Source organism: Schistocerca cancellata, chromosome 4, assembly GCF_023864275.1.
Source record: "Schistocerca cancellata isolate TAMUIC-IGC-003103 chromosome 4, iqSchCanc2.1, whole genome shotgun sequence".
Lineage (NCBI taxonomy): Eukaryota > Metazoa > Arthropoda > Insecta > Orthoptera > Acrididae > Schistocerca > Schistocerca cancellata.
In genome coordinates, this window is record NC_064629.1 from 780,175,404 (window position 1) to 780,197,253 (window position 21,850).

General features: G+C 40.9%; 1 protein-coding gene across 3 annotated transcripts in view; it reads left to right on the forward strand.

Moving 5' to 3' along the window:
- Nucleotides 1–21,850, forward strand: part of LOC126184636 (annexin B9-like) — a 106,539-nt gene that overhangs the window by 68,195 nt on the left and 16,494 nt on the right. For all 3 annotated transcript variants that reach the window (XM_049927111.1, XM_049927110.1, XM_049927109.1), the window contains exon 8: nucleotides 10,186–10,367. In XM_049927111.1, coding sequence (XP_049783068.1) covers nucleotides 10,186–10,367 — 182 coding nt within the window. The remainder of the gene's footprint in view (nucleotides 1–10,185; nucleotides 10,368–21,850) is intronic.

The window sequence follows — 21,850 nt, forward strand, 5'->3', positions numbered from 1 at the left end:
GTAGCATCATATCTGCTAGAAAATCGCTGGACCTTTCTTCTTGCCTTTCCACATCGAATTGGGGCACATCCACTGTTGTTGTTGTGGTCTTCAGTCCAGAGACTGGTTTGATGCAGCTCTCCATGCTACTCTATCCTGTGCAAGCTTCTTCATCTCCCAGTACCTACTGCAACCTACATCCTTCTGAATCTGCTTAGTGTATTCATCTCTTGGTCTCCCCCTACGATTTTTACCCTCCACGCTGCCCTCCAATACTAAACTGGTGATCCCTACATCCACTTAAAAAAAAGGTACCTGTTTGACGTACAATCTGGTGAACACTTAACAGCACTATATAAATGGTCAGTAGAAATCATGACCAGAATTAATACTGTGCAGCACTGTTGTGAATGAGCACAGCAACACACCAGTTTTTCAGTCTATTGGAAAATGGCGAAGAGGGAATATTTTTTTGAAATATTACGCAGAAATGGTTTGGTCAATACTCTAGACCCATACTAATAAAACAAATAAATTTCCCATAAGGAGAATACAGTGTCATTATCGAAAGATACATTGCTTGGTAACTGACAAAAAGTAGATTTGCCGATGGCCTGTACAACTGAATGGGCATAATCAAAACTTCATGTGAAAGGATTATAAGCTAGAGTCCAGATTTGGTTGCCTCGTTCATGCATCTTGAAAATGATAAATACTGTGTCTGAGTTTCTGTCAAGTTTGCTCAGCATAATATTCATTCTGCTCATAGTAGAAATTACCAATGTTGGCTGGACGTTCCTGAGAACGTAAGCACAAGACGTTCAGAGATGTATAGCCAGCCAAGATCTCTGCTTTGAAAATATTTTTGGGCAGAACTGCTGTTACTGAAACAAATTAACATTACACTTTGATTATACCTGTCCTTTCAGCAAACAGATGGAAATGAGTTCAGAAAATATTAGAGAATGCAAGCTTTGTGCTTTTAATATGAGCTATTTATGATTTGATTACTGGCACATAAACATACTGGACTTAATAATTCTGAAAGTTTGTCAGCTTAGTGATCAGCTGTGTATTATTATTATTATTATTATTATTATTATTATTGACTTTTTTTCCTCAGACTTAAGTCTGGTTAAAAATGGAACGTGACGCGGACCTCGATCAAGCGTGACTTCCTTGTAACTGTATGGTATATGTTATATTGCATTTAGGAACTTTCGGGTAATTGAACATGTATCAATAATTACAGATTTTTGTAGTTGTATATATATGTTTCGATGTAGCTGTATTGCATTGATGTACTGGTGGATATTGTGAGGTATGACTCCTGTAGTTGATAGTATAATTGGGATAATGTCGACTTTATCCTGATGCCACATGTCCTTGACTTCCTCAGCCAGTTGGATGTATTTTTCAATTTTTTCTCCTGTTTTCTTCTGTATATTTGTTGTATTGGGTATGGATATTTCAATTAGTTGTGTTAATTTCTTCTTTTTATTGGTGAGTATGATGTCAGGTTTGTTATGTGATGTTGTTTTATCTGTTATAATCGTTCTGTTCCAGTATAATTTGTATTCATCATTCTCCAGTACATTTTGTGGTGTGTACTTGTATGTGGGAACGTGTTGTTTTATTAGTTTGTTTTATGGCAAGTTGTTGATGTATTATTTTTGCTACATTGTCATGTCTTCTGGGGTATTCTGTATTTGCTAGTATTGTACATCCGCTTGTGATGTGATCTACTGTTTCTATTTGTTGTTTGCAAAGTCTGCATTTATCTGTTGTGGTGTTGGGATCTTTAATAATATGCTTGCTGTAATATCTGGTGTTTATTGTTTGATCCTGTATTGCAATCATGAATCCTTCCGTCTCACTGTGTATATTGCCTTTTCTTAGCCATGTGTTGGATGCGTCTTGATCTATGTGTGGCTGTGTTAGATGATACGGGTGTTTGCCATGTAGTGTTTTCTTTTTCCAATTTACTTTCTTCGTATCTGTTGATGTTATGTGATCTAAAGGGTTGTAGAAGTGGTTATGAAATTGCAATGGTGTAGCTGATGTATTTATATGAGTGATTGCTTTGTGTATTTTGCTAGTTTCTGCTCATTCTAGAAACAATTTTCTTAAATTGTCTACCTGTCCATAATGTAGGTTTTTTATATCTATAAATCCCCTTCCACCTTCCTTTCTGCTTAATGTGAATCTTTCTGTTGCTGAATGTATGTGATGTATTCTATATTTGTGGCATTGTGATCGTGTAAGTGTATTGAGTGCTTCTAGGTCTGTGTCACTCCATTTCACTACTCCAAATGAGTAGGTCAATACTGGTATAGCATAAGTATTTATAGCTTTTGTCTTGTTTCTTGCTGTTAATTCTGTTTTCAGTATTTTTGTTAGTCTTTGTATATATTTTTCTTTTAGTTCTTCTTTAATATTTGTATTATCTATTCCTATTTTTTGTCTGTATCCTAGGTATTTATAGGCATCTGTTTTTTCCATCGCTTCTATGCAGTCGCTGTGGTTATCCAATATGTAATCTTCTTGTTTAGTGTGTTTGCCCTTGACAATGCTATTTTTCTTACATTTGTCTGTTCCAAAAGCCATATTTATATCATTGCTGAATACTTCTGTTATCTTTAGTAATTGGTTGAGTTGTTGATTTGTTGCTGTCAGTAGTTTTAGATCATCCATGTATAGCAAATGTGTGATTTTGTGTGGGTATGTTCCAGTAATATTGTATCCATAATTTGTATTATTTAGCATGTTGGATAGTGGGTTCAGAGCAAGACAGAACCAGAAAGGACTTAATGAGTCTCCTTGGTATATTCCACGCTTAATCTGTATTGGCTGTGATGTGATGTTATCTGAATTTGTTTGGATATTAAGTGTGGTTTTCCAGTTTTTCATTACTATGTTTAGAAACTGTATCAATTTAGGATCTACTTTGTATATTTCCAATATCTGTAGTAACCATGAGTGGGGTACACTATCAAAGGCTTTTTGGTAATCTATGTATGCGTAGTGTAGGGACCTTTGTTTAGTTTTCGCTTGATATGTCACCTCTGTATCTATTATCAGTTGCTCTTTACATCCTCGTGCTCTTTTGCAGCAGCCTTTTTGTTCTTCATTTATAATTTTGTTCTGTGTTGTATGTGTCATTAATTTCTGTGTGATGACTGAAGTTAATATTTTGTATATTGTTGGTAGGCATGTTATGGGGCGATATTTAGCTGGGTTTGCTGTGTCTGCTTGATCTTTAGGTTTCAGATAGGTTATTCCATGTGCAAGTGTATCAGGGAATGTGTATGGGTCTGCAATGTAACTGTTAAATAATTTAGTTAGAATGTGTTGAGGTGAACTTCTTTAGCCAGTAATTTGCTATTTCATCATTTCCAGGGGCTTTCCAATTGTGTGTAGAATTAATTGCTCGGGTGACTTCATGTTGCAAAATTATCGCTTCAGGCATTTGTGGTATCATCCTGTATGTGTCTGTTTCTGCTTGTATCCACCGTGCATGCCTGTTATGTTGTACCGGGTTTGACCATATGTTGCTCCAGAAGTGTTCCATGTCTGTTATGTTTGGTGGATTGTCTATTTTAATGTGTGTGTTATCTATTGTCTGGTAAAATCTCTTTTGGTTTGTGTTGAATGTTTGGTTTTGTTTCCTTCTATTTTCACTTTTTTTGTATCTTTTAAGTCGTTTGGCCAATGCTTGCAATTTCTGCTTTTTTTCATCTAATTGCTCTATTGCTTCTTGTTGTGAGATTTTACCTAACCTTTTTCGTTTTTTGTCTGATATTTCATTTCTTATAACTTGTGTTAGCTGTCCGATGTCTTTTCTCAGTTTTTCTATTCTGATCTGTAGCCTGTGTTGCCATGCTGGTTTTGTGGGTTTCTTATGTGTGTTGGTTTGTTCTGATCTCTGCCTAGTGTGTATATTTAGTGTAGTGAGTGCTCCTATATAAACCAGTAGTTGTAACTCTTCCATAGTTGTGTTTTCATTTATTTTGTTGTGTATGATTGTGTTGATAGTCTTTATTGTTGTTTCGACTTGTGGGTTATTTGGCGGTCTATGCAAGAATGGTCTAATGTCTGTATTTGTGTCTTTGTATTCTATATATGTCAGCTGAAATTTATCTTCTATATCTAACATGTGTGTCACTTCGTGTTCTATTTGTGCTTGTTCTGGTGGCTGTCTTAAGATTTCATTTTCCTCTGATTGTTTAATTGATACGTGTTGGTCTTTGTTTGTTTGCTCTGGGATGTTTGATTCCATTACTGTATTTTCTTCTTCTACTGATTGCACATTATTTTGTTCCAGTATTTGTTGTACTTGTTGTTTGATGTTTTCTAATTCTGACTGGGGTATCCCGTTATTTTTTATTATCACATGGATCTGATCAGCTAGTCGTTGTTCTGTTAAAAATTTTAATTCCGGGTATCTGGTAATAAATGTTGTGTATACTTGTGACCTGTATCCAGTTGTGTTGGTTCCTAGGTTTGTTGCTTGGTAATAACAGAACATGAGGTGTCGATTATTATTATTATTATTATTATTATTATTATTATTATTATTATTATTGGGTTTAAAATGAAATGCTGTAAGGACCTGTGACTGAAGTAATTTTCCATTACCAGAGACAGAAATTGTTAATTAAACTCTTATTTTCCATTTTCACTTATCAAGATGATTCAGAGTTGTAATCAAATTAGTTGCTTCACGTAACATAACCGTATTTAAAAAAAGTGAACATAATCTGTGTGGCAGGATCATGAATCAAAAGTAGCTTATTTCAGTACAGTTTTAATATTAGTTATTGATTATGACATAATATTATGTTGTTAAAAACAATAAATTTTTCTCAGATAGCATAACCTTATTATTGGTTTAGAAAGATATCAAACATTGCCTTCATAAAAGATTGAAAGTGTAACACAAAAATAAATTTTTATGAGAAGACTGGTTGCTACTCAACATGCTTGACTAAAAGGCTCCCTCCCTCATTATAGGGGCATGAAACGCAGTGAATGCCGATGTATTAAATTTAAAATGTGCACTCTTGCAAAAGAAGCCTATACGGAGAGAGGAAAGTGCTTAATTTTGTGATAGATGACCTCTACAATTTGGAGCGGTTTTAATGTAGGATAATATGACACGTTAGATTGTATCCCCATATATGCTGGCCTTACACTGATCTTTCAATGTGGTGAGCTATATATGTGTATGTATAAGCATATTATTTGCTTTATTGTAGCAAATAACAAACTTAAGTGATTAATGTATCTGCTCTTGAATCCTGCTGTGAGTCTCTAGGTACTGTATTTATGAACTACAGGTAATTGTCAAGAGGTTTTTTTTTGTTATTGTTGCATTGCCTAGTTAATGAAGGGAAGTTGTCAAATTTGGGGGTCAGGGCTTGGCATGGCAGTCCTAAGTGCACTGCTTGGTGGTGGATACAGTGGTACCAGGAAAGCTAGAGAATCTAGTAAGTATATAGAAACTGCATTTTTGCATGTTTCAGCTGCAGATAAGACAGATGTTGTTAACATCATGGTAAAATATGTTTTTAAAAATAGTGCAGTTAAAACACACTCTTGTGTTTTGCCAGGTGAATAAAATTCATACCTGAATTTGGGATGCACAGCTACAAAGCCAATCCGTGGCCATGAGGGATACAAATATGGATTCTTCTGACTAGCATTTGTTGTGAACAGTGTCAATTTAACTGACAAAAACTTAGTTTTCTGATTAATCAATATTTTCTTCAGCATTTGATGTGGTCTGATAAAGGGTATACAGGCTGAAAAGGGACAATTTCAAACTGAAATACATCCAAGTCATCTTGCACTGGCCATGTGTCAGAGGTGGCGTGGCATTTGATCTCTTTCTTTGAACTTGAGACTGTGATGTTATTCATGAGTATATTCAGCAGCATCAAGCTGACAATGTATCCTGTGAAACATTCCATCAGAGTAAAAACCATATCCTGAGGGTGTTTACAGTAGGACCAATCTTCAGACCACATTTCAGTAGTAGTGCAGGAATAAAAGTATTCCTATCCTTAAGTAGCATCCTTCTGCCCAAGACCTCAATCCCACTGAAATTGTATGAAATGGATGATGCTGGAAAACAGATGGATTCCATGTCAAGAACTTCAGGTGACCTTAGGAATACCTTCCTAAAAGCCTGGCATGGGAAACTGAGATTGTTGCCCACCTTATAAGCGCTCTGCCTCCCAGAATGCAGGTAATACTTGAAGTTATAGGCCTTTGCACAGAATATTAAGTAATGAAAAAATTACAGACTGTGCCTTTTTCAGGCCCAAAAGTCTTAAAATATGTAATGTCTTCAGGCTGTTAATCTTATTGTTATCAGCATGCAACCCCCCCCCCCCTCTCTCTCTCTCTCTCTCTCTCTCTCTCTCTCTCTCTCTCTCTCTCTCTCTCTCTCACACACACACACACACACACACACACACACACACACACACACACACACACACACACACACACACACCATATTAAAACAGAATACTTACTTCCAGAGTGGGTTCAACCATTAGTCAATAACCTAAACCAGTTGGCTGCAATACAGCACACTGGATAGTGTATTATTCGTTGAAGTACGTAACATCAAATTACAGTTGTTGGTGTGCTTCGTAGCACTAGGCCATCCATGACTTAACCTCTCGTATGCCACCCCTGTGAATCGAAATTATTACTACAATCTGTGAGCCACAAATCCCATTATAATAAAGTTGTAGTGGCAGAAATAGTTAAATGATATTACAATAAACGACACAGAACAAAGTGGTGCTATGCTAAAGGCCTTTTGACAAGTACCTCAAATTCACTGAAGTTCTTGAGCAACGTTGGTAGACCATAACACATAAAGGTAGTAAAATTAGAAACAAATGCTAAGTATTTACCATATTCTTAACTTATTCAGTAGTGATTACTTTTGGCATAAATGGAGACTAACCTCAAAATATTATGCTATAGGAAATTGTCAATATAAATAGATAGAATTTGTTAATCAATAGTTCCTCCATGTGCAGATTCCATACCTCTGTGTAGAATTAATGTAAAACTGCTGCAGTTGCTGCTGAGACCTCTATTATTAACTTCTATGTCGGTCAGTAACTTTGCTTAATTTGTTAGCAACAACCAGTTTTTGCATCTTGTATCAAATAAAATGACAAGTCTTTTCGCACATCACAAGTGAAGCAGAGAGGACTCTTCATAAGACCCTTGTGTTGCTACTTCTGTAATCCACCCTGGGAAAAGGCGTACCATCACTACATAAGTTAGTTCCTGAACTGTTTTTCTAAAATTATTAATCTAGCTGTATTGGGACAAAACAAGCTAGCAATGTTTGATATGGACATAATACCATCTAAAAACATAAATTGATGCTGGCTAATGGCAGCTGCCATTGTGGTAGACTCCACTTCTTAGAAGTGGAAAGGGAGATAACAAGCATTTAATTTGGCACCTTCATGTTTTCGCAATGCAATGACTGCTCTGTTAAATTTCGGGTGAGCAGCTGCATGCTCTACATCTACATTGTTACTCTGCAAGTGTGTGGCAGAGAGTTCATTAAACCATTTTCATACTACTTTCCTACCATTCCACTCTCGAATGAAGTGTGGGAAAAAGGAACACCTAAATCTTTCCGTTCAAGCTCTGATTTCTCTTAATTTATTATGATGATCATTTCTCCCTACGTAGGTGGGCGTCAACAAAATATTTTCGCATTCAGAGGAGAAAGTTGGTGATTGAAATTTCATAAATAGATCTCGTCGCAAAGGAAACTGCATTTCTTTCAGTGACTGCAACCCCAGCTCGCGTATCATATCAGTGACACTCTCACCCCTATTGCATGATAACACGAAACGAGCTGCCCTTCTTTGCACTTTTTTGGTGTCCTCCATCAATCCTATCTGGTAAGGATCCCACACTGTGCAGCAATATTCCAGCAGAGGACGGACAAGTGTAATGTAGGCTCTCTCTTTAGTGGGTTTGTCGCATCTTCTAAGGGTTCTGCCAACAAAGTGCAGTCTTTGTTTCGCCTTCCCCAGAATATTATCTGTGTGGTCTTTCCAATTTAAGTTGCTTGTAATTGTAATTCCTGGGTATTTAGTCAAATTGACAGCTCTTAGATTTGTGCGATTTATCGACCCAAAATTTATCGGATTTCTTTTAGTACCCATATGGATGACCTCGCACTTCCCTTTGTTAAGTGCTAATTGCCACTTCTCGCACCATACAGAAATTCTCTAGAGATCATTTTGTAATTGGAATTGATTGTCTGATGATTTTACTAGATGGTAAATTAGTGTCATCTGCAAACAGTCTAAGGGGGCTGCTCAGATTATCACCTAGATCATTTATATAAATCAGGAACAGCAGAGGGCCTATGGCACTACCTTGCGGAACACCAGATATCACTTCTGTTCTACTCCATGATTTGCCGTTCATCACTATGAACTGTGACCCCTCTGAGAGGAAGTGACGGATCCAGTCACGCAACTGAGATGATACTCCATATGCACGCAATATGATTAATAGTCGCTTGTGAGGAATGGTATCAAAGGCCTTCTTGAAATCTGGGAATATGGAATCGATCTGAGATCCCTTGTTGACAGCACTCGTTACTTCATGGGAATAAAGAGAAATCCTACTTCAGATTGAGGTCAGTGATATGGGTCTGTAATTCAATAGGTTACTCCTATTTCCTTTCTCGAATATTGGTGTGACGTGTGCCACTTTCCAGTCTTTAGGAACAGACCTATTGTCAAGTGAGCGGTTGTATATGGTTGCTAAGAAAGGTGCTATTGTGTCTGCTTACTCTGAGAGGAAACTGATTGGTATACCATCTGGACCAGAAGACTTGCCTTTCTTCAGTGATTTGAGTTGTTTCACAACACCTAAGACATCAACTTTTGTCACTCATGCTAACAGCTGTTCTGGTTTTGAATTCTGTAATATTTACTTCGTGAAGGAGTTACGGAAAACTGTATTTAGTAACTCTGCTTTAGTGGCACCATCATTGGTAACTTTCCATCGCTATCGTGCAGCGATAGTATCGATTGTTTTTTTTACCACTGGTGTACTTCACATATGACCAGAATCTCTTTGGGTTTTGTACCATATTTTGAAACAATATTTCTTTGTGGAAACTATTAAAAGCATCTTGCATTGATGTCCGCACTAAATTCCGAGCTTCTGTGAAACTTGGCCAGTCTTGGGGATTTTGTGTTCTTCTGGATTTGGCATGTTTTTTTCGTTGCTTCTGCAACAGTGTTCTGACATGTTTTGTGTACCATGGTGGATCAGTCCCATCTCTTATTATCTTATGCGGTATGAATCTATCTATTGCTGCCGATCGTGTATCTTTGAATTTGAGCCATATCTGGTCTACACTTACATAATTAGCTTGGAAGCAGTGGAGACTGTTTTAAATAGATATATTTTGCGTTTATTTTTAGTGGTTTTGGTTGACACTATTCTGAGCCTCACTACAATGACCTTGTGTTCACTAATCCCTGTATCCATCATGATGCTCTCTATTAGATAAGGATTATTTGTGGCTAAGAGGTCAAGTGCGTTTTCACAACCATTTACAATTCATGTGGGCTCATGATCTAACTGTTCAAAGTTTTTCACAGAGAAAGCATTTAGTACAATTTCTGAAGATGTTTTCTGTCTACCACTGGTTCTGAACATCTATTTTTGCCAACAAATTGGAGGTACATTGAAGTCTCCACCAATTACAACTGTATGAGTGGGGTACTTACTTGTGGTGAGATTCAAGTTTTCATTGAAGCGTTCAGCTATTATATCATCTGAGTCGGGGGTTCGGTAGAAGGAGCCAATTATTATTTTGGTATGGCTCTACCCATAGTAATTCGCAGGAACTATCTATTTCAACTTCACTAAAAGATAAACTACTACCAACAGATACAAACTTCCCTCCCCCCCCCCCCCCCCTGCCAACTTTTTAATATTTATACACTTTTCCTTCTTTATTTCACTCTGATCCCTACAGGAGGCATCTCCATCAGAATCAGAAAGCTCTTGCCAGTTACTTTCCTTTTTAATTATTTCATAATTACAGCGTAGTTGTATGTTTTAATACAGATGTGAATATGTATGCCATTACCTGATGTATATTTTATTACCATTGAAATATATTCACAGTGAAGTGCATCGTAGACAAGACTGCATTCTTTGCTGAGCGTCTTTATAAAAGCATGGCTGGTTTGGGCACAAATGATAAAACTCTGATACGAATTGTGGTTGCACGCTCGGAGATAGACTTGGGTGACATCAAAAGAAAATTTGAAGCAATTTATGGAAAGACATTGGAAAGTTTCATTGCTGTGAGTATACCTTCTTATTATTATTGTTTTGTTATTGTTGTTATTGTTATATATGAGAGAGGATATAATTAAAAAACATAAATTAATGTTTCTTGTATGTGTTTAAAGTTTCTCTGTCTTGAGTCTATAATTTTTCATGTGTTTATATAGCACATTAAGCCATTCCTATATTCCAATGCTTTACTGGAACTGCTTTCTAGTAAATAATGTAACTGTGGCATCTGTCTAAAGTAGTTCTATTAGCACATGGCAAACTTGCTTATGATTTCTGTGTGTGAATATTGTGAATGATAATAGAGCTTATTTTGATGTTAATTAAAACAAACACTAATTGTTGCATGATGGATGGATGATAAAATTTCTTTATAAAGGAAATTCATGTATAGCTGCATTAATTTAAAGTTACACAGCAAATGATTGCAGTAATAGAAAATTCAGATGGAGCATTGTAAAAAACCCAAAGAATGCGTTAATGCTACTTGAATATTAGTGAATGAGTGTTTCAAGGGGAGCAGGGAATGAAACAATAAGATTGTGTGTGTGTGTGTGTGTGTGTGTGGTTGTGAGAAGGTGGGTGGTGGTGGTAAGAAGTAACGTTACCACAAAGAGATATTAAAATATTAAAATATTGACGGGAACATTCAGTACCAGGCGGGTCCATCTTGTCGTCCGTAATATCGCCGTTGTGTAACTCCAACCATGCTTTCGCAGTTCAACCCACATTGCGAGGAATTGTATCTGTTTACAGAAAAAGAGGGTGTTGCAAAATGTTTAGTATGTCACAAAACGCTGAATTCTTTTAGGATCCTCTTAGACATCCTGTTCACAAGATAATCATTTTTACTGCTCAAGCCAGTCCCACTCTTTGAGGGCAGCTCATCTGAGGTTGTGCTTTTTGTGAGAATTACTTGCATAATGATGCAGGAGTAGGTTTAATAATAAATAAAAAAATAGAAGTGCTGGTAAGCTGCTACAAACAGCATAGTGAACACATTATTGTAGCAAAGATAGACACGAAGCCCACGCCTACTATAGTAGCACAAGTTTGTATGCCAGCTGGCTTTGCAGATGATGAAGAGATTGAAGAAATGTATGATGAGATAAAAGAAACCATTCAGATAGTGAGGGGAGATGAAAATTTAATAGTCATGGGGAACTGGAATTCATTAGTAGGAAAAGGAAGAGAATGAAAAGTAGTAAATGGAAGAGGAAGCCACCTGGTAGAATTTTGCACACAGCATAACTTAATCATAGCTGACACTTGATTTAAGAATCATGAAAGGAGGTTGTATACCTGGAAGATGCCTGGTGGTACTGGAAGGTTTGAGATAGATTACATAATGGTAAGACAGAGATTTAGGAACCAGGTTTTAAATTGTAAGACATTTGCAGGGGCAGATGTGGACTCTGATCACACTTTATTGGTTACAAACTGTAGATTAAAACTGAAGAAACTGCAGAAAGGTAGGAATTTAAGAAGATGGGACCTCGATAAACTGAAAGAACCAGAGGTTGTAGAGTGTTTCAGATAGAGCATTAGGGAACAATTGAAAAGAACAGGGGAAAGAAATACATTAGAAGAAGAGTGGGCAGCTTTGAGAGATGAAATAGTGAAGGCAGCAGAGGATCGAGTAGGTAAAAAGACGAGGGCTAGTGGAAATCCTTGGGTAACAGAAGATATACTGAATTTAATTGATGAAGGGAGAAAATATAAAAATGCAGTAAATGAAACAGGCAAAAAGGAATATGGCGTCTCAAATTATATTGACAGCAAGTGCAAAACTGGCTAGGGAGGAATGGCTAGAGGACAAATGTAAGGATATAGAGGCGTATCTCACAAGATGTCAGATAGATACTGCCTACAGGAAAGTTAGAGAGACCTTTGGAGAAAGGAGAACCACTTGTATGAATATCAAGAGCTCAGATGGAAAACCAATTCTAAGCAAAGAAGGGAAATGTGGAAGGAGTACATAGAGGGTCTATACTACAGTGATGTACTGGAGGGCACTATTATGGAAATGGAAGAGTATGTTGATGAAGATGAAATGAGAGATATGATACTGCGTGACAAGTTTGACAGAGCACTGGAAGACCTGAGTTGAAACAAGACCCCAGGAGTAGACAACATTCCGTTAGAACTACAGATAGCCTTAGGAGAGCCAGCCATAACAAAACTCTACCATCTGGTGAGCAAGATGTATGAGACAGGCGAAATACCCTCAGACTTCAAGAAGAATATAATAATTCCAATTCTAAAGAAAGCAGGTGTTGGCAGGTGTGAAAATTACCAAACTATCAGTTTAATAAGTCTCGGTAGCAAAATACTAACACAAATTCTTTACAGACGAATTGAAAAACTGGTAGAAGCCGACCTCGGGGAAGATCAGTTTGGATTCTGTAGGAATGTTGGAACACGTGAGGCAATACTGAGCCTACGACTTATCTGAGAAGATACATTAAGGAAAGGCAAACCTAGTTTATAGCATTTGTACACTTAGAGAAGGCTTTTGACAAAGTTGACTGGAATACTCTTTCAAATCCTGATTGTGGCGGGTGTCAAATACGAGGGCAAAAGGCTGTTTACAATTTGTACAGAAAGAAAATGGCAGTTATTAGAGTCGAGGAGCATGAAAGGGAAGCAGTGGTTGGGAGGGGAGTGAGACAGGGTATTAGCCTATCCCCGATGTTATACAATCTGTATATTGAACAAGTGGTAAATGAAACAAAAGAAAAATTTGGAGTAGCAATTAAAATCCATGGAGAAGAGATTAAAACTTTGAAGTTTGCCGATGACATTGTAATTCTGTCAGAAACAGCGAAGAACCTGGAAGAGCAGTTAAACGGAATGGACAGTGTCTTGAAAGGAACATATAAGATGAACATCAACAAAAGCAAAACGAGGATAATGGAAGGTAGTCGAATTAAATCAGGTAATGCTGAGGGAATTAGATTAGGAAATGAGAGACTTAAAGTAGTAAAGGAGTTTTGCTCTTTGGGGAGCAAAATAACTGATGATGGTCAATGTAGAAAGGATATAAAATGTAGAAATGGCAAGAAAAGCGTTTCTGAAGAAGAGAAATTGGTTAACATAGAGTGTAAATTTAAGCGTCAGGAAGTCGTTTCTGAAAGTATTTGTATGGAGTGTAGCCATGTATGGAAGTGAAACATGGATCATAACTAGTTTAGACAAGAAAATAGAAGCTTTCGAAATGTGGTGCTACAGAAGAATGCTGAAGATTAGATGGGTAGATCACATAACTAATGAGGAGGTATTGAATAGAATTGGAGAGAAGAGGAATTTGTGGCACAACGTGACTAGAAGAAGGGATCAGTTGTTGGAGCATGTTCAGAGGCATCAAGTACTTACTCACAGATGAAGAGGCTTGCACAGGCTGCAGTTCTCCACACTAGTCTGTCTTATGCCCGCCTCTTCATATCTGCAGAACTACTGCAGCTTATGTTCAGTTGAACCTGTTTATTTTATTCGAGCCTTGGTATCCCTCCATAATTTTTAGACTTCCATCCAAAACCTAATCATTCATTTCTTGATGCATCAGGTACACCTTATCAGCTGATCCCTTCTTTGATTTGAGTTGTGCTATAAATTTCTTTTTGTCCCAGTTGAATACAGTGCTTTTCATAAAGTATTAGATCTACCCTTGTAATCTTTAGCATTCTTCTACATCTACATGTACATAGATACTCTGCAAGCGACTGTACGGTGTGTAACGGAGGGTACCCTGTACCGCTACTTGTCATTTCCCCTCCTGTTCCACTCGCAAATAGAGCGAGGGAAAAACGACTGTCTATACGCCTCTGTATGAGCCCTAATTTCTCATATTTCATCTTCGTGATCCTTATGCACGATGTATGTTGGCAGCAGTATCATAATTCAGCAGTCGGCTTCAAAAGAAGGTTCTCTAAATTTTGTCAATAGTGTTTGTCGAAAATCCCTCCAGCTCCAGGGATTCCCATTAGAGTTCCCAAAGCATCTGTGCAACACACACAGATCTAGCAGCTCTCCTTTGAATTGCTTTGATGTCTTCCTTCAATCCAACATGGTACGGATCACAATCACTCGAGCAGTACTCAAGAATAGGTCACATCGGTGTTCTATATGTAGCACCACATTTCAAAAGCTTTTATTCTCTTCTTGTCTGAACTGTTATTTGTTCACATTTTGCTTCTTTATGAGACTACAGACAAGTACATTCAGAAAGAACTTGATAACTTTTAAGTTAATTTTTTATGTTTACAGATTTCTCTTTTCGGAAATTTTTTCTTGCTCTTGATAGTCGGCAACTTATAGCCTGTGCCTTGAATGCCAACAATTATTTTTCTGCCCAGATATCAAAAGTCATCTATTTTATTGTCTTATTTTATTGTCTTATTTTATTGTCTTATTTTATTGTCTTATTTTATTGTCTTATTTTATTGTCTTATTTTATTGTCTTATTTTATTGTCTTATTTTATTGTCTTATTTTATTGTCTTATTTTATTGTCTTATTTTATTGTCTTATTTTATTGTCTTATTTTATTGTCTTATTTTCTCAGCATTTCTTAATTTAATTCCTGTGTATTCCTTTACCTTTGTGTTACATACATTGATATTCTTCTTGTAATCTCTTTTAAAGAAACTGTACATTCCATTCAACTGATCATCCAAGTCCTTTCCCATGTCTGACAGAATTAGTATATTGCTGTCAAATTTCAAAATTTTTATTTGCTCTTGATGAACTTTAATTTCCTTTAAAAATTTCTCCTTGGTTTTCTTTACTGCTTGCTCAAGGTACAGATAGAATATTGGGAGCAGGCTGATCTTTTGACTTTCTTCTCAACTACTGTTTCCATTTCATGCATTCAACTCCTATGACTACAGTCTTGTTCCTGGACAATTTGTAGATAATGGTCGCCATCCCCCCTCCCTCCCTCCCATCCATATTGTATCCTTGCTTCATCTGTCTGCAGATGTTACAAACATAGTGGAATAGCACTCTGCTTTTGGAGACCACTTCTGATTCTCGAGCACAACAACTGCTTGCTGCCTCGCTTCTCCTCGGTTACCCTGTTCATGTTGAGGCCCATAGAACTTTGAATTCTTCCCTTGGTGTAATTTACACCAGGCTCCTTGACAGTCTAACCGAGGCTGAAATACAATCTTACCTCTCTGATCAGGGTGTCATTGTCGTCCATCATGTAATGAAGAAGGTAGATTCCTCCGTAGTGCCCACCTTCGATAGAATGGTGTTTCCATCCAAGCTCAAAGCAGGCTATGAAATTATCACCATCCAGCCATACATTCCAAACCCAGTGCGCTGCTACCATTGTCATTGTTTTAACCACACTAGAACATCATGTCGACATCCAGCCACATGTGTCACCTGTGGAAGGGATGTGCACGAGGGCAGTTGTCCACCTCCTTCTCCCCGATGTATCAACTGCAATGGTGGACATGCCGCCTCCTCCTCAGGAGTGTCCAGTGTATCTTGAGGAGCAGGCTGTTAAAAGAGATCTGAGTAAAGGTAAAGGGGCCTTATCCAGTTGCTCGCAAGTTACTGGCTAGTCACAAACCCTGCGTTCTCCTGTCTGGTATGTATAGTTCTGTTCTTGTTACCCCTCGCTCCATGAAGGACATGGCCACACACACGTGACCTCCAATTCAGCTCTGAGGTTGTGAAATCACCCCCCCCCCTCCCCCCATCCAGCTGTGCAACAAGTTGTCAAACTCTCGCCTCACGGGCCGAAACCACCAGCTACACAACGAGTAGGCCAGAAAGGACAGGAGGAGTACTCCTGTGAAGACTTCCTATGTCCCTCCAGCCCAACACCCAAGTGTCCATCTAACCGGAAAGGCTCTAAGAAGTCCACCAAAACCAAATGGCCTTCTCTTTCACCACCTTGAAGATTGTCCTTGATGGTGTCAGCACGTGATCCCTTCGCCCAACCAGCCTCTGTGATGCCGGTTGCACCAACAACCGTTTTTTGGCATTGGACTTCACAGACAGATTGTACAAGCGAGCTGATGCTTGTGTGGATCCCATGAAGCAGGATCCTCCTGCTTCTGTGCCCTTTAGTAATGCCTCTTCCCCAGCTGTCACTGGGCAGCTGCCGAGGTGACACCCCTATGTCTCTTCCTCATCATGACTCTCCTCCAGTGGAACATTCACGGCCTTTGGTCCCACAAAGATGACTTACAGCTGCTTTTAGCATCACAGCATCACCATGTACTCTGCCTTCAGGAAACAAAATTGCGCCCTCATGACCACTTCGAGCTTTCAAATTACTTACCGATTCGTTTTGACCTTCCCTGCGAGGTCGGCATTCCACCTCGTGGGGGCATCATCCTGCTCATACAAGATGACCTTCATAGTCAACCCATCTCCCTGACTACTCGTCTTCAAGCTGTTGCCGTTCACCTTTTCCTTCCCCACCTGTTTTCTCCCTCTGTACCATTTATGTACCTCCGTCACCTTCCTTCAACTTACTGGGCAGCTAACTCCCCTATTTTTGCTACTCAGTGACTTTAATGTGCATCATCCTCTTTGGGGTTCTCCCAGGACCTGTCAGAGAGGTGCCCTCTTGGCTGACCCTCTTAACCAGCTTAACCCCTTCTTTCCATTTTCCTTTCCGACTCCTCACATACCTATTCCCATTTGGACCTACCCTTCTGCACTGCCCAGCTTGCCCATCGTCTTGAGTGGTACGTTCTTTCTAACATCTGTTCGAGCGACCATTTCCTGTGTGCTCTCCGTTTGCTGACTCCTACCCCATCCACTTGTATACCCAAATGGCAGCTTAGTAAGGCTGACTGGCAGCTTTACTCCTCCCTGGTAACCTTCGAAGAACAAGATTTCCCCAGGTGTGATGACCAGGTGGACTATCTCACCGACGTTACCCTTACTGCTGCAGAACTTTCAATTCCTCGCACTTCATCTTTACCACGTCATGACCCAGTCCCTTTGTGCAATGCAGTTTGCTCACGGAGACGTGCTCTCCATGTTTTTAACCGCAACCCTACGCTGGCAAACTGCAATCGTTATAAAGAAGATGCGTGCAAAGTGTCGCATTCTTCGGGGTAGCAAAAGAGCTAGCTGTATTTCATTCACTAGTTCTTTTAACAGTTCCACACTTTCCTCTGTCATGTAACGGCTCTCTGGACCCAAGATACATTCCTCAATTTCCGGCGTGACAGTAGCTGATGTCATCGTGGATCCTATTGCTATCTCCAACACCTTGGGCCGCCATTTTGCAGAAGTTTCGAGCTCTTCCCACTATCAGCCTGCCTTCCTCCATCAGAAATGAGCAGAGGCAGCTCGGGTGGTACCTTTCTTTTCTCCGAATCATGAGCGCTACAATGCTGCCTTTACTATGAGGGAGCTAGATCATGCTCTCAGTTCATCCCAATCCTCCGCCCCAGGGCATGACGCCATCCGCGTTCAGATATTGCAGCACCTTTCTCTTGCGGGCAAGCACTTTCTGCTTAACACATACAACCGCATCTGGGCTGAGGGCACATTTCCTGGACGCTGGTGTGAGCCACAGTCATACCCATCCCTAAGCCTGGTATGGACAGAAACCTTCCTTCTAGCTAATGCCGCATCTCTCTTACCAGCTGCGTTTGCAAGGTGATGGAATGTATGATTCATGCCCAGCTGGTGTGGTGGCTTGAATCTTGCCATTTACTAACGAATGCACAGTGTGGATATAGAGTGCGGCGTTCTGCAGTTGACCATCTTGTTACTGTGTCCACCCATGTCATGAATGGTTTTCTGCGGAAATCCCAGGCTGTGGCAGTGTTTTTCGATTTGGAGAAGGCCTAAGACACCTGCTGGAGAACTGGAATCCTCTGTACTCTTTACGTGTGGGGCTTCCATGTGTTTTCTTCAGGCATTTTTACAAGACCAAGTTTTCAAAGTGTGTGTGGATTCTGCCTTGTCGGACACCTTCATCCAGGAAAATGGTGTGCCTAATGGTCCTGCCCTGAGGGTTGTCATCTTTGCTATCGCCATGAACCCTATAATGGCCTGTCTCCCATCGGGCAACTCAGACTCTGTTTGTCGACAATTTTGCCATCTATTGCAGTTCCCCATGGACATGTCTCACTAACTGCCTTCCCACCCCTCACCCCCCACCCCCTGTCCCCTGCAGGTCTGGGGGTACGAATAGGCCTGAGATATTCCTGCCTGTCATAAGAGGTGACCAAAAGGAGTCTCACGCGTTTCGGCCTTTACATGATGGTCCTCTGTAGGATTTGACCTCGATTTTCAAAATTTTCCTGAAGAGCGAGCCAATTGGGGAAGGGCGCCTTACGTGGTGCATTGTGTCCATCATGCGCTGAGACCTTTCGCATCCTTCATCGACGTGGATCTGCACTTCTGCTCATTCTCGAACTGTTGGGTGAGGTCACCCTCTTGGCTGCATATTTTTCCATCAACTGTGCAGTATTGTTATCTTTGCTGCCTATGATAATGGACTTGTTTACTCGGTTGCACCTGATATCCAGCACGGTAGCCAGTCCATTGTGGTGGAGCCGCCATGTATCCTGTCGGTTGTAGCCCCCTGACCACACAGGGATCTCTCTCCTGATGCCTCCCCATGTATGCCAAGGAGTACATGCCATCCCCCTGGGGTATCGAGACTCCCGGCAATGGCCATCCTGCCAGGTGGCTTTTGAAGCAGCTGGGTGGCGCCTGTGGGGAGGGCCGTTGGTCGGAATGGGTGGCAACAGGGTGGATGACAGGCCATGAAGCATAGTCTATCATCTCTTGCTGGTGGTGGACCACCAACAGTCTCTAAGCAGGAGAGATCTTCCTTCAATGTTAAGAAATAAGACTCCAGACCATTCCCCTGCCTGGCCACACCATGGGAGGAACGCCAGGCTAAGGATGGCAGCGAAGCTTATTCGGCCCGGCACCTCGTATGTTCGAGAGTTGATGCTGAATCATTCATGATTTTTGTGGAGCATTTAGAGGACAAGTTTGGTGAGGTGAAGGGCTTGTCCAAAATGTGGTCAAGGTCAGTCTTGATAAAAATGGCGTTCTCTGCCCAGTCATGGGCATTACTCGCTTGTGACAAGGTGGGGGGATGTTTCTGTTACCACCATACCCCATAAGAGCTTAAATATGGTCCAGAGTACCATACCAGAGGAGGTCAAGGTGATGGTCTACTGCTCTGATGTGAAGCTATATATCCCTCCCCTGATGCGGTGCTTTAAGTGCTGGAAGTTTGGCCATATGTTTCCCACTGTACTTCCAGTGTCACCTGTCGGGATTGTGGATGTCCTTCACGTCCCAATACTCCATGGGCCCCAGCTGCCATCTGTGTCAACTGTGGAGAGCACCATTCACCTTGCTCACCGCTACATCAACGGCTCTACCATCTTCTGTTCTGCCACGTAGAGTTGGCTCTGATCTGCCAGACACCATGTGCCCCCTTGATGGTGGGGGGCACTTCCCTTCCTGTTGCTCCTTCACCACGTACTTCGGGAGCAACACCCCCCTCTTCCCCCGGAACCATCAGGGACGTCAGTCCCCACTTTCCAGCCTGAGAAGGGTTTGTTTTATTTGGCTCCTCTCACTAGGAGGGGGTCCCTTGGGTCACTCCCTTCCCAGGTTCCTACCAGTGGTAAAGCTGACACCCGCCAGTGGTTGAAGTAACCCTCAGTCATGGGGCTGCACTGTCCTCTTCAGTCCCCAAGACTGAATCAGTGAAGCCCTCCCAGCCGGACAAACCTAAGGAGCAGTGAGAAAAAAGAAAAAACCCCCAAGAACCAAGGCACTGTGGTAGCACCCACACCACCACTACCTACAAGCTCTGCTGATGAAGTGATGATTCTGGTGTCCTCTGAGGACCTAGATCTTGTTGGTCCCTCACACACAATGGATGTTGAGCACACAGGTACTTATCCGGTGGCAGCAGGTGACCATGAGGCATAGACTGCTTCATTGAGTGTATCATGCCTTCCCAGTCTCATGATCATGTCATCCTCCAATGGAATTGCAGCGGTTTTTTCCACTACCTGGCTGAGCTACAGCAACAGTTAAGCTTTACACCTGCTTTCTGCATTGCCTTCCGGGAAACCTGGTTCCCGGCAATGCAGACCCTTGTCCTTCGTGGCTACAGGTGATATCACAAGAACTGTAGCGAATATAATAGCACGTCAGGTGGAATTTGCATCCATGTCCTAAACTCAGTATGTGGTGAACCTGTGCCCCTTCAAACCCTCTTAAAGCAGTGGCTGTCAGGATATGGATGACACAGGAAATAACTATCTGTAATGTATATCTCCCTCCCGGTGGTGCAGTACCCCTTATAGTATTGGCTGCACTGATTGATCAACTCTGTAAACCGTTCGTACTTTTGGGACCCCTTGTGGGGTGGCACTGTGCTTACTGGCAGAGGCAGAGTTGTCAAAAATTTACTGTCCCATCTCGACCTCTGCCTCTTAAATGCAGGTGCCCCTAAACATTTCAGTGTGGCACATAGCACACATTTGTCCATTGATCTCTTGGTCTGCAGTCCTGACGTTCTCCCATCTATCCACAGGAGAGCTCATGACGACCTGTGTGGAAGTGACAATTTCCCCATCTTCCTGTCGCTACCCTGGCGTCAGGCTCACGGACACAGGGTGGCTTCCAGCAGGGTCCCTTTACCACTGATAATCTGCGGCTCTAGAGTCTGCCATCTAAACAGCCTTTTACAGATGCCAACACCTGGTTGTAGTCTCTTTTTACTTACATAAAGCATACGACACAACCTGGCGACACCATATTCTTACCACATTGTACGAGTGTGGTCTCCGGGTCCAACACCCAATTTTTATCCCCAACTTCCTGTCCCTCCATACTTTCCATGCAAGTTGGTGCCTTCCATGGTATTCAGGAGAATGGCATTCCGCATCCCGCATCGGCAGCCCAAATAAGGGCTTCCAATTGCAGATCGTGTCCGATCCGTCCTTTTGGAACTGGATTCCTTGCCTTTACCACCTATACTTGAGGTCAATTCACGTACACCTCCATGGTGTACACCTAGGCCACAGCTTCACCTCGACCTTTCACGTGGCCCTAAAGACTGGGGTAACTCTGCGGCTCTCTGCTGCCATTTCCTCTTGATTCTTGACATGTACAAAGGCCATGAACTGGTTTACACCGATGGCTCAATGGCTGATGATCACGTCGGCTTCGCGTATGTCCATGGAGGACATATTGCCCGATGGCTGCAGTGTTTTCACTGCCGAGCTGGTGGCTATATCTTGTGCTCTTGAGCACATCCGTTCATGCCCTGGGGAGTCGTTTCTTCTGTGTACTGACTCCTTGAGCAGCCTACAAGCTATCAACCAGTACTACCCTGTCATCCTTTGGTAGTGACCATCCAGGAGTCCATCTATGCCTTGGAACAGTCCAGTCGTTCAGTGGTGTGTGACTGCACCTCAGGTGACATCGGAATCCCAGGCAATGAACTTGCAAAGTTTTGCAGCTTTGGG